The sequence below is a fragment of the Bactrocera latifrons genome, unplaced genomic scaffold (assembly GCF_001853355.1).
Source record: "Bactrocera latifrons isolate USDA-ARS-PBARC rearing strain unplaced genomic scaffold, ASM185335v1 scaffold_20, whole genome shotgun sequence".
Taxonomy (NCBI): domain Eukaryota; kingdom Metazoa; phylum Arthropoda; class Insecta; order Diptera; family Tephritidae; genus Bactrocera; species Bactrocera latifrons.
Genome location: NW_017535519.1, coordinates 361,115 through 374,475, shown reverse-complemented (window position 1 = coordinate 374,475; position 13,361 = coordinate 361,115). Strand labels below are relative to the sequence as shown.

At 34.0% G+C, this 13,361-nt stretch overlaps 1 protein-coding gene across 4 annotated transcripts in view; it reads right to left on the bottom strand.

The window, feature by feature from the left end:
• Nucleotides 1–13,361, bottom strand: part of LOC108968042 (nose resistant to fluoxetine protein 6) — a 49,148-nt gene that overhangs the window by 13,993 nt on the left and 21,794 nt on the right. For all 4 annotated transcript variants that reach the window (XM_018931794.1, XM_018931795.1, XM_018931796.1 and 1 more), the window contains exon 3: nt 9,407–9,553. In XM_018931794.1, coding sequence (XP_018787339.1) covers nt 9,407–9,553 — 147 coding nt within the window. The remainder of the gene's footprint in view (nt 1–9,406; nt 9,554–13,361) is intronic.

The window sequence follows — 13,361 nt, the reverse complement described above, 5'->3', positions numbered from 1 at the left end:
AACTTATTTATAACTTTAATTTTAAATTGATTGAATTTGTACTAATTAATTTTGATTTTAATATACATATGTACTTATTTTAGTTATAGTTTTGATTTAAAATTTTAGCAACTCTAATTTAATACTAATTTTTATTATTAACTTAAACCCCTGATTACTTGGGTATAAAATAGTAAGAAAGAAACTCGGTGCTCGAGCAGAACCACCGCTGCCAAAGTGGATTATTTTCTAAACGCACTCTTCCATGCACACCAAAAGAGGGCTCTAAGATTTCCGCAAATCGCCTAGTTTTCCCTCAAAGAGCTGCAATTAGCCACTGGCAAGCTCAAGGCCAACAAATCACTCGGCCGGACGGGATCCTAGCAGAAATCCTGAAACCAACTACTGCACAGTGACCGCAAGTACAATTGAATTTTTACAACATCTGCCTTGAAGTCGGAATATTCCTTGAACCTTGGAAAAAAGGCTATTATCCAGAAATTCGCATCAATTTTGCTACACAACAGAAAGCGTCACCTGGACGCAGGAGCGCAGATGTAAACCTCTCAATGAGAAAAATGCAACGCCACCCTGAAGTAAGGCAAATATGCTTACGTACAGGGCTGATTTTTAATGCCCTGCTTGTCGCTGTGATGCCAGCACTGATATATGGCATCATCGTATTTTCCATCCCTCGCACGTAAAAAAAAATATGTACATATGCTACAAGTATAGTAGTCCTATCTGAACAATTTCTTTGGAGATTGTACTGCTGTCTTGAATAATTAACTAAATATAAGCTAAAAGTTTTCCATTCAAGGACATCTATTTAATCGTTTAGCCATACTGCCATACTAAGAAACATATGTATGTGCTCTCCGAGATCGGCGGTTCCGAAAAACAAGCAGCTTCAAGGGGAGAAAGGGACGAGTGTAATATTTTAAAAACTGAGGCACGTTCGATTACATACAGACAGACAAATAGATGGGCATAGTTAAATCGACTGAAATAATTTTTCTGATCATTTAATAGTTTGTCAAAAAAGTCTTGCGGTATTTTTTTATTGAATTTTCAATTGTTCATAAAATTTTTTTTGATGACTTATGCCCAGATCTTGACCGTTGCTACGGCTGCTACTATGCCGGTCTCTTTCGACCAATTCAGCGATTTTATCGCAATTCTCGACGACAGGCCTTCCGGAGCGTGGCGCATCTTCGACCACCTCTACTCCAGAACGAAAACGTTGAAACCATCGTTGTGCGGTGGAAATGGAAACTGTATCGGGTCCAAAAACTGCACAAATTTGATTGGCGGCTTGAGATGCATTTTTGCCTTTATCGTAGTAGTACTGTAAAATATGCCGTATTTTCTCTTTATCTTGCTCCATGTTTGCGACGCTATAACTCACGAACGACTTAAAAGAAACGACGTGTCAAAACACGTGTCAGCGCGTGAAATGAACTTTCCAAAAAGGTATAGCATGACCCGATGCGACGAATAAAACTAGAACTATGCGCTCTTAGCGCCAACTAGCGAAAATACCGCAAGACTTTTTTTGACAACTTGTGAAGCAAATTGTGTTAGTGTACAAAAAATGTATTAAATAGCATTTCGTATGTTAATAAAGCACTGCTTTTTGGGGAAAAATACTGTTGAATTTGGACTATGCACCAGGGAAGAGATTTTCTATGTTAGAAAGAGGCGAAATGAACACCGAGGACAATAAAGGCTGTTGACGCCCTAAAGAGGCGAATGGTCTGTGCAAAGTTCATATGCCAACAAAAACAACGAATTACTGATTCTGAGGAGTCTTTGAGTGCTCTATATAATAGCTCCATCATTTCACACTGCAGTCTAATCGACAGTCAGCCGAATGGACTGCACATGATGAAGCAGTCCTCCGCGTGGGAGGACGAAAAAATCGCCTGATTACTGAGTCAACTATGATCCATTAGACTGAGTATTTAGTTGCAGTTCTCAATAATTAGAAATAGTATTATTTTTTAGGAACGATCAGTTTGAAATTTTATGCATACTTCATCATTTTCGTTTAGATATTGCACTGCTCTGAGCAATGCTTCGAAAATATTCCTGTATATCTGAAATTATAATGGATATATGTAGATATGTTTATCAACACAGCAGCTACTCCGCAATTTTTTTATTGTTAGATGTCGCATTTGCGTCCAACGCTTATAATCTAGTAAAGTAGCCTCAATGCTTTGACGACGAAAATAACAATGCCAATTTTTGAGTTGACATTAAAAATACCTGATTGACCTAAGAAAATTGCATTGTTCTGGAGCAACAATCAGTATAACACATATGTATGTATGTATGTATATACATACGAAAATACATAGACATTAGTGTGCTGCCACATTAGCTCTGTGTTGTTATTTTTTACTTTTTTCTTTCTTTTTTTGAAGTAATAAAATTTTCAAATGATTCTTACTGAATTTTGAACACATGCTTATGTTTTGAAAAATAATTTATTGACTTTTAACCTAAAGAGATAAAAAGCATATAGTACTATGATCGTGCCCTGGTTCTAAGCTACGACACTTAGGCCTCTATGGCATTGAGAGTAAGTTCGCTTTCATTTCAAAAATGTATCTTTTTACTTTTTTTAATACTTTTTCTTAATTTTAAATTGCTTGACATGGACAAAAATATAACAAATAAATGAATTCTTTATATGAATGGAAAGGAATTTATTTCTGCACTGCGTATTTCTATTTTATTTTTTTACGAAAAAATATTCCGCAAATTACTTTTCAACACAATGTTTTAACTTTATTTTGCACAAACATTAATTTTCACATAAAACTGCACAAAAATGCAGCGAAGCATAATTGACTAAAAATCGAAAAATCACTTTAGAACGTTAAAAAGATATAAACATGCCAGCCACATCACATACATAATTAAAAGTTTAACTTATAACCCATACTTATATAAATTAATATTATCTTAACCAGTCTCGCGTTCCATGCACTTGGCTTAAAAATGCTTAAAATGTGTGACGTATCAATGCTTCATGCTGCGAAAAATGCCTAGAACTTTAACATGCGCCACTCGCCATATGCTTTAACCTTGGTAGTGATTTTTAAATGAACGCAAAATGGAAAAAAATCAGTATTACAAGGCTTCACATGCAATGAAACTAGTTATTTGGGCGTTATGCCTTATTCTATTAAAAAAAGGTGGCAGAATATAAAAAATAGTCGAATTAGAGGTGGACAAAATGAGGAAGGCACTTGGAGACTTACTAAACCACCTGAAGATTTGCTGAAACCTAGGTTTATGCAAACTTTGCATGAGTACTTAGTGTGAACATATATGTAGCTCCCACACTTGTTTACGTTAAGTTAAGGGTGCCCGTGGCGGCCATGCTAAAGAAATCGAGTTTCATACATAATCGCATCAAATGTACTTTCACAAGAATAAAGAATTTCATTGATAACTCAAACCGTTTTTGTTTTATTCTTATTGAAAAATCCGTTCTTAAAGTTAAGACCGCTGACTCCGAATTGCGGTAGCAATTTCGATTTATTGTTGGTTCGTTTATCTTTCCATGATGAAATGGCAAACTTTACTGAAGAAAAATGTCAAAAGTGCACTGAGAAATAAGGCGTCGTTTACTATCGTTATACTTGCTTGATACTTATATAGTTCTCCTTCAATTGATGGCTCATCTTTTCGTACGACAGTTGACTGTTTAAGAAATTCGAAGTAAAAAACTGTTTCTAAAACATATGTATGTACATATACATTTATATACACATTTCAATGCTTAAAAGCTTTCAATCTTCCACTGCACAGCCTTTCTATTTTCACTCATTCTGTCTCTCTTTCTTTTGGACTGACTAAATTGTTTACTCCTACACGCACTGCAGTTTTGTTGGATGCAAGATCTCTAAAATATAGAATTTTCTGGCTGCTAAAGTACCATTAATTTGATTTGTATTAACACAAATGCTCAGCTTAAATAAGAGCTCTGAAAGTTGACTGAACTATCCATACTTTTGTATAGCTCCTTGTTATATTACAAACTTCTTATCTACTATAGAATCAAAATAATCGAGTGGACCCAACTTAATACGGCTTCTTATTCTGACTAGCTTCTAACTTTTATCCTTATTGTATTTTTCAGTGCTTTAAGTTGAGCAGCACACTTCTTCTTATAAATCGTTGAGTGTATGCCAATCCAAGACGAGTTCTAAACCCTTACCCTACATTCTGTTGGATTTCATTATGTATACCCTGAACAGGGTATACAGATACGCTGAATATAACAAAATTGTAACAACCGGAGGAAAGGTCTGAGCATTTGATTGGATTTAGCTTTGTTCGCCTCCTTCTATGTACGTGAACTAGTCGCTTAGCTTTTTAGACAACGATCGCCCATAAACCTCAGAGTCTCCGCTATCGCTTTTGCATATATATACATAGGCTACACAAATTCAACGATCAAAATCATGACCTTGCGTGAGAAAACTTTTTTAATCGATGAGATATTTTCACGAAATTTGGTATGAATTGTTATCCGTGTATTCTACAAAGAAAGTTTCCAGATCGAAAAACGTTTGCAAATTGGTGCTAGACAAATCATATCTTTATAGAATAGTACACATTTTTTATTTGATGGGAAATCTTCAAAAAATTTGTTATCTGAAGAAATTTTTCAGATCGGACCTCTATAGCATATAACTGTCGTATAAACTGAACGAACAAAATAAAGTTCTTGTGTAGAAAATTCGTTATTTGTGAAGGATATTCCAGTTTCGGCGTAACTCTCGTAAGTTCTCGCTTTTTCTTGTTTTTTTTATTAAATTTCATAATTGAACCATCCTAATCGGGATTGGTGTAAAGCGCTACTCGCAAGCATATCTACTTGTACCACGTGACTAGCCAGAGGCATATGCGTGCTTGAATGCAATTGGTCATTAAAATTTAGTGTTGTATCACATCAAATTAATATGTATTCCGAACTTACACACATATGGATAAAAATATGACTTTTAATTAACTTTTAGTAGCCAAAACCATTTATTAATGCCGAATATATATGTAAATATATTATATACTTCAGTTTGCAGACAGCTACTGCTGCAGATATAATATGCATACATATATATGTGGCTGTAAAGCTGAAATTATTCAGCCAGCCAAAGCACAAAATTCTAAACGTCTAAAGTCTGCGTCGAAGCTGCGCCTGCAATAAACCCCTCGGCAGCTGATATGCTGTGCATTCTTACTGCACCTAGAAGTTGTTGTAGTTTGTGACTCTATTGCTGCAACCACAAACATGGTTCATACAGGTATGTCTACCAGCAGGCGTTTTACACTTCGGTTTTGGTCAATGTTAACACGACGAAGCAGCGAAGGGGTCGCGGCCGCAGCAGTCAGCTGCGCCGTCGATTCTCAAGACTCGATTTTGTTAATAGCTTCCAGTCATTTTCAATTCTTTGCAACTTGTTGCAGCTGCTGTTCTGATATGTGCGTATATGTATGGCAAAGTAAATGGCTGTGGCACTGACTATGACGGAGGCTGTGATTCTAAGTGCACTTGAGACGCTTAGGCCATTGCTAGTGATTTGTGGCGGTCACAGCTTCTAAACTGGGTAAAGTTCGTTGAGTGACCTTCAAATTTTGATTGCAGCATTTGCAGATATTGCGTTACACGAAAACTGGAAATCATACGAAATGTTGCACGACAGCACGAAGGTTTGTTAGATCTACGAGTGTAAACAGACGAAGTTGTTATGATAGATTACAATTATTTTTGATATGTGTGTTGGTGTAAACTTATTCGCATAACAATTAGTTGAGGTTACGAAGTTTGTCATGATAGCTTAGAGCTCTGTGAATCACTATTTTTAGCTGGCTTCCAAGCTGTTGAGCTTTCTGGCAGAAATAGGTCCATGCTATAGATGAAAGTTGTTGTTATTTAAATATATAGATAAAAGTTTTTTCTTTTAATTTTACTGATTTGTTCACGGTCCGATATACATTTGAATATGCCTCGTTAATGAAGATTACTACACTTTCATATTAGGTTAAGTAAACAGCGCTTCAAAGAAGTGATTAGTTGTTCTTTCTGACGAACCGATGAACATGTGTATGCACATGCATGTTTACAATCGTCAACAGACTACAATATTAATCTGATACTTCGGATATTCAGAGAATTAAAAATCAGTTTGAGATATACAATATCTTAATAATATTTCAAAGCACCCGAGTACTTTCCCCAATTTCATATGACGCCACAGCTTCTGTAATATCGCAAAAAAAAAAAATATAAAACTATACAACTGCTGAAATTCAGTATCGTTAGGTGAATGTCACTTTGGAACAATTCTTCTTTTCTTTTGAAATGTAATCGTGCTTTTCGTATGAAAAAATTCCCAGCTCCGAATGTTGGAATTACAAATTCGTATGACTACAATGGTTTATTGCTTAAAAATTTAACAAATTTTTGCTAATATGTGGTGTAAAATAACAGAGAACATATGTACTCGGAGTGAAAATGGACTTACAACAACTAATTACTTTTTATATTCTCAGGAAAGTTTGATAAGAGTGTATTATAAAGCTTTCGAACTTGGAATTTGGAAGTTTTAAATGTTTCTTACATAACGTATTTTGCGAAAAGCTGGCTTTACAATGTTCTCCTTTCCATTTCTAAGCAATCGATTATAATAAGAAATATCTCATTTTTTTGTTTGGGCTTGCCTTTTTTGTTTTGCTTTGACATCTTGCTTCGAAAAATGTTTAGTGCACTTTATCATTTTTCTTGCAAACTTATTTAAAATTTTTCCTAAAACTTTTGGATTTGATTTTTTAACATTCTTCCAAGTAATTCTTACTAGTCTATCGAAGTAATTATTCCCAGTGTTTCGAATAGAGGTGTTTTGTATTTGTTTAATTAACTTTTTTATTACTTTTAAGTTTTATCTCAATGTCAATGTGGTATTTTTTCTCGAATATTTTACAATTAACAATTGGTCGTTCAACTTCGGTCGATTTGTATTAAAAAATAGTTCTATCGAGCGTATTATATGAAAGATTAAAACCACCTGATTGGACCTTATCAGTGTGGCTTTAGACCTGGCAAATCAACAACCGACCAGATATTCACCATACGCCAAACCTTGCAAAAGACTCGTGAAAGGAGAATCGACACTCACCACCTCTTCGTCGATTTCAAAGCTGCTTTCGACAGCACGAAAAGGAGCTGCCTTTATGCCGCGATGTCTGAATTTGGTATACCTACAAAACTTATACGGCTGTGTAGGCTGACGTTGAGCAGCACCAAAAGCTCCGTCAGAATCGGGAAGGACCTTTCCAAGCCGTTCGATACCAAACGAGGTTTCAGACAAGGCGATTCCTTATCTCTTATACACATCTAGATGTGTATAAGAGACAGGCTCTGGCGTATGCCGATGATATTGATATCATCGGCTTCAACACCCGCACCGTTAGTTCTGCTTTCTCCAGACTGGACAAGGAAGCAACACAAATGGGTCTGGCAGTGAACGAGGGCAAGACGAAATATCTCCTGTCATCAAACAAACAGTCGTCGCACTCCCGACTTGGCTCTCACGTCACTGTTTACAGTCATAACTTTGAAGTTGTAGATAATTTCGTCTATCTTGGAACGAGCGTAAACACTACCAACAATGTCAGCCTGGAAATCCGATGCAGGATAACTATTGCCAACAGGTGCTACTTCGGACTGAGTAGGCAAAGAAGCAAAGTTCTCTTACGACGAACAAAAACAGAACTCTATAAGTCACTCATAATTCCCGTCCTGCTATATGGTGCAGAGGCTTGGACGATGTCAACAACGGATGAGTCGACGTTGAGAGTTTTCGAGAGAAAAGTTCTGTGAAAGATTTATGATCCTTTGCGCGTTCGCCACGGCGAATATCGCATTCGATGGAACGATGAGCTGTATGAGATATATGACGACATTGACATAGTTCAGCGAATTAAAAGACAGCGGCTACGCTGGCTAGGTCATGTTGTCCGAATGGACGAAAACACTCCAGCTCTGAAAGTATTCGACGCTGGGGGAACCAGAGAACGAGGAAGATCTCTACTCCGTTGTACCGACCAAGTGGAGAAGGACCTGGCTACGCTTGGAATATCCAATTGGCGCCAAGTAGCGAAAAGAAGAAACGACTGGCGAGCTGTTGTTAACTCGGCTATAATCGCGTAAGCGGTGTCTACGCCAATTAAGAAGAAGAAGACTTTCAGTTATTTCTTGTATTCTCTGAAAGCTTTTGTAATTTGCTGGCTATTTGTCATAACCAATTGGCATAAGCGTGCTGTATTGGCTTTTTCACGCTTCTTCGTTTTCATTATCTTTGGTGTGCATTTATGGCTCTTTCATTTTGCATTATGCAAGTGTATGCTCACACTCATGTTTTGAGTTTTTCTTGCAATTCGTATTTGTTTAAATAAGTTGCAGTTTTCCGTCAATTCGACCTTGAGTATGCAACTACAAATATTGGCTTGCGGCCAAAAAGCTTTGTAAGCTTTTAGTGTGAATTCACTACTTTTGTTAACAGCAATTTGTTTTATTATTATTTGTTTATTACTTTGCTAACTATGCTAATGGATTGTGATTTTTAATTATGTGAACTAGCTTTTTGATTTGATCGGGATATATTTTCAGAAATTGTATTTATAATATTGTAGTTGGAAATTATTTTAGTCTGAAGTAAGTGCAATTAGAAAAAACTTATAATTTCAATTGATTTACACGCTAATTATATTCTACTTCAATAGAATAGTTGTATACAATTAGATATGTATACATTGATTGATACCTTGTAAAATTAAAAAAGTTTTCCATACAAAGACATGAGTTTGATTGGTCAATTTTGATGGTATGCTCTGAGGTCTTTTAGCGGCTGTACCGACAAATAAGCAGTTTCTCGTACAACATTCGGTCCGAACTTCTTGGTGACGAAAAAATCCTAAACTATAAATCACCTTTTTTAATAAAATACTAGCTTGGATCAACATTTAACTATCTCAGATCAGGATTGGGAAAGGGAGGCTAATGTTAGTTAGTCGTCAAGAAATGTATTCAACAGTTAGATTAGAGTAGATTTTTTTAACATGGAAAAATATTTAGATCCCAAGTAGCATTATTCAAAACAAATGGACATCCAAGTTGATCGCTAGATCGGTAAGAAATTCTTTGTGAATATAAGCGCTATATAAGTATATTGCTGACCTGAGACCAGTTGCTGAAATTTTTGAAAGTTTCCTCACAATTCCTTAATGAGGTGAAGTGATCTATTTGTAGTATAACTAAATAAGCTTTGTTTTAGTTTCCAAATTTTTAATTTACATAATAAATTTTAAGGTTTTAAATGTATTAACAATGTAAGTGAATTGTACTTACTTTTCAAAGCCCAGAAATCAAAGTTGTTCAAGCCGTCTAGAAAACGTCGCATTTGCCTGCGACACTTTGGAGAGGCATTCGGATTGCGTGCAGCATCAAAAGGTGTGGCAACAGATATAAATCGTTGACCAATGTTGTATAAGTAAACTATAAAAAAAGAAAATACATAAAAGTTAAAAAAAATAATAATCAAAGAAATATGTTTAAAATAATTAAAATATAGAAATAATTGAGGAGTTAGACTATTATATAAAAAGTTATAAATATTAAAGCTGATGAAGAGTAGTATCAAGTAGCCAAGTTGCTGGTTGAAAACAATCCCCATTAAATCAACAATTATCGAGGTATGCATGGAAGAACTCAACAGCTTATGTAATCGCAGTCCGGAACACCTAATATGGGTATGTGGGAAATTGCATTCTGCGATGTGGCTCTGCTTACATCAAAACAGCAGTTGCGTAAAGAGAAGCGTTCGGATTGAGATACTTCAAGATCAAACTACAAGATTGTGTTAACAAAGCTACTATTGGGCGGGTTTTATAAGATACCTTTGGATATAATATAATGATAATGACGGTAGTATGTACTCCATGATTTAAACAGTGGTGTCAATCAAGGATCTGAAATATTTCATTAAAGTTTTGAGAAAAAAAAATCTTGCAGATATCCATTGTTGTCTAAGTAAGTGTTCAAATTTAAACAAAAAAACTCGTACAAGGTTGAATGACGTCTCATTTTACTTGGGTAAAAAAGCTCAAGTATTTGGTTTGTTTACGTATTGTTTGCGGAAATAAGCATTTTCGTAAAAAACGCTGTTCGTTTCTTCGCTGAAGCCAATACACAGCATTTACTGCATAATTATTTACAAAAAGTGTTGCCGAAAAAGGGATAAGTCAATTGTATATAGGCACTTAGTATTGAAATTTCTAAATGGTTAAGTATTGTTGAATATTCACAGTAGGCATTGGCTGCCACATTAGCATCAGGAAATAAGACGACACGTCTGTCGATGCGTCAGACGACACTAGACAAAATATATGCGCGGCATGTTGTTATGGAAATATGTAGACTTATTAATTATGTACAATATATGAGTACCAATAAATATTTATATAGTATACTTCGTTTTTAAAAATGAATGGGACAACAAATTACTAATTATATTTATATACTATATATATTTGAGATTAGATGCAGAAGATGCTCATAATGAGGATTATGAATGCTTTATAGAATGGATGTATTAAGCTCGCGGTAAAGTCAGTATCTTTTATTTCAGATATAAAATATAATAAATATTAGCTTTCAACGCTGTAAGTCAGTTTTAATGTTTACAAGTTTTGAAAAATATATACTATTCATCGAATTTCATTATTAAATCTTACCTATAGCGATGTGGGTGGAAAAACTAAAGCTTTACACAGAGCACTAAAATTTAAGTTAAAAGTGAGCAAACAATATACATATATTTAGATATTTAATGAGTCAAAGATCACTATTACTCTAGAATATCGATAACTTTATCAGTAGCCTTTACTGAAATTCGATATCTTTTACAAATATCCAGTATAAACCGACAAGGAACCTTTTGTAAAATTAATGGGATTCTCTTCAGTCTTATGAAAGTCAAGAAAATCTCGTTGAAAAACACTCTTGAATAAGTAAAAAATTCCAAGAACTATACAGAAGGTTAATGAAGAATATTTATGCTGAAAATAAATTTACAACAGTTTCGCCCAAATACTTTATGGAGTTGTATTTAAGGATACATTGGTTTGTTTATAATTACTATGCCACTTTTAACTGTGATATCGGTAGTTATTAATCGCGAACACATATTAATCTTTCAATACAGTTTTGTGAGAGGATACGTATTCGTAAAATGAGTATTCCGTAAAATCACAAAAAAATTGTGAGAAAATAGTCAAAATGTTTTAATAAGTGCCATTAGATGTTGAATTCATTGCCAAATTTTTGCAGTTAAGTTAAATTATTCTGATATTTGTCTGGACAATACTGAACTTTTTATATTATCAGGCTAAGACTCACTAGATTAAAAAGTCAGTGGGTTGTTTTGTCACTGTTTTGAAGTCCATGAAAAAATACACACGTTGCATAATTAAGAATATAGCAAAAAAAAAGTAAATAAAATTACAATACGGGCGGGATTTTCTCGCTAAAGTTTTAAAATTCAAGCAGCGTGCGCCGAGCATTTGATAATTATGTTAAAACGCTCTCTTGTATGTGGAACGAATTATGAATTCCTCGCACGAGTTTTTGTGCAATGAAATCGTCGCAATCGAACGCAAAGAGCATACATTTCTCACTGACAGTAGCAGAACGAAGTGTGCAAATGAGCAACGGATGAGTGACTACCTGAAGACTGCCTATCAGCAAATGTACTTAGTAATTATACGTATGTATATATGTAATTGTAGGTGGATATATACAGAAAATTGTTGGGGCATATGAAGAGAGGGATAAGCTTTTGAATAAGATAGTCGAAAGTGATTTAAAGAATGAAAACCATTTATTGCTGACACATGTATGCGGCATAAAGAAATTTGTCCCGAACCATATTTATTTTCCTCAGGCATCTGTCATGTCTTGATATTGGTAACAAAATAGCACATAGTTTACTATTTTTACTACTGTCAGACTAAGATTAGTATTCATTTTGTTACTTAATAGGCCTCTGTAAAAGTGTTTTCTCAATACTTCATTTATTAAAATTACCGGAAATATTATATATAATTCTTCGGGAACTTTTAAATAACTTTAAATATTATTTCGATTATTTTGAGACACTAAAAAAAGCTTGTTTATATGGCAGGTTATCTCCTCACTCGATATTTGGAATTCACAAAAATAGTCGATACTTAAACTTACTCGATACTTATTTAAATTATTAAATATATTCATGAATTTCTGCTATAAAATTGAGGGGTTTTAAGAGTATGGTTGGTATGGTTGACAATATTTCCTTAATAAATTTTAGTAATGGAGACACCACTCCACTTTATACAATGTCTTTAAGAGCGAAAGTCAATGAGGAAGAACAATTCGGGAGAGTGTTCATATTTTTCGAGTCTCGTCGAACGTTGTGAGCATCGTAGCTCATCCCTCCACTATATGCTCTTCTAGAAGTTGAGTTCGAGAATGAGTTTGCTTTGTGTGTACCAAATATTTTTGGAGAGTTTAACAGTTAGTTGAAAAAATAATTAACATAAATTTTGAAGGAGTAAGTAAATTAGTTGATTTACTGCGTGTTAGTCCAGTTATTTAAGTATTTTTATTTATTTGTGTCACTCAATATCATTTTATAATTAGTCAAGAAACCAAAGTTCAGTCAATTATAGAGACAATTTGACAATTGACTAAATTAACAGCTTTTGAAACACAATAATGGTAAAAAATAAAGCAATATAAATTTATGTATACGAGTTTTATTGGAAAATTTAATTATTTGATATCGTAGCAGAACTTAAATGAACTAAACTCGAGTTATCTTGAGAGTTTCAAATAAAGAATTAAAAAAATATTGGATTAGTATGTGAATTGATTTTTTTATTTCGTGTTCCTGAAAATTTTTATTAGAAATCATTTTCAAATGCCCCAAAAGCTGCTTTGAAAAATAAAACAATTTTTTTTTTTAATTGGAATCCCAAATTACAGGTAAAAAAAATCTCTTAAAACGTTTTTTGGGATGTAAAATAAAAAATAGTATTTTCGAAACAACGGATTGAAAAAATTTTAATCTCAATTTTATATGAAGAATTAAAAATATTATTTTGTTAGAATTGAATTGAATTTAGTTATCTTTTGTAAAATAAAGCTTTTTTAATAAAGTATTGAAATTTGTCTAATACACAATTTACTTTTAATTATAGAGCTTCTGTTAGACATAACTATATCAATTTTTTCTTTTCATCCTCTTTTATTTCAGCATTTAATT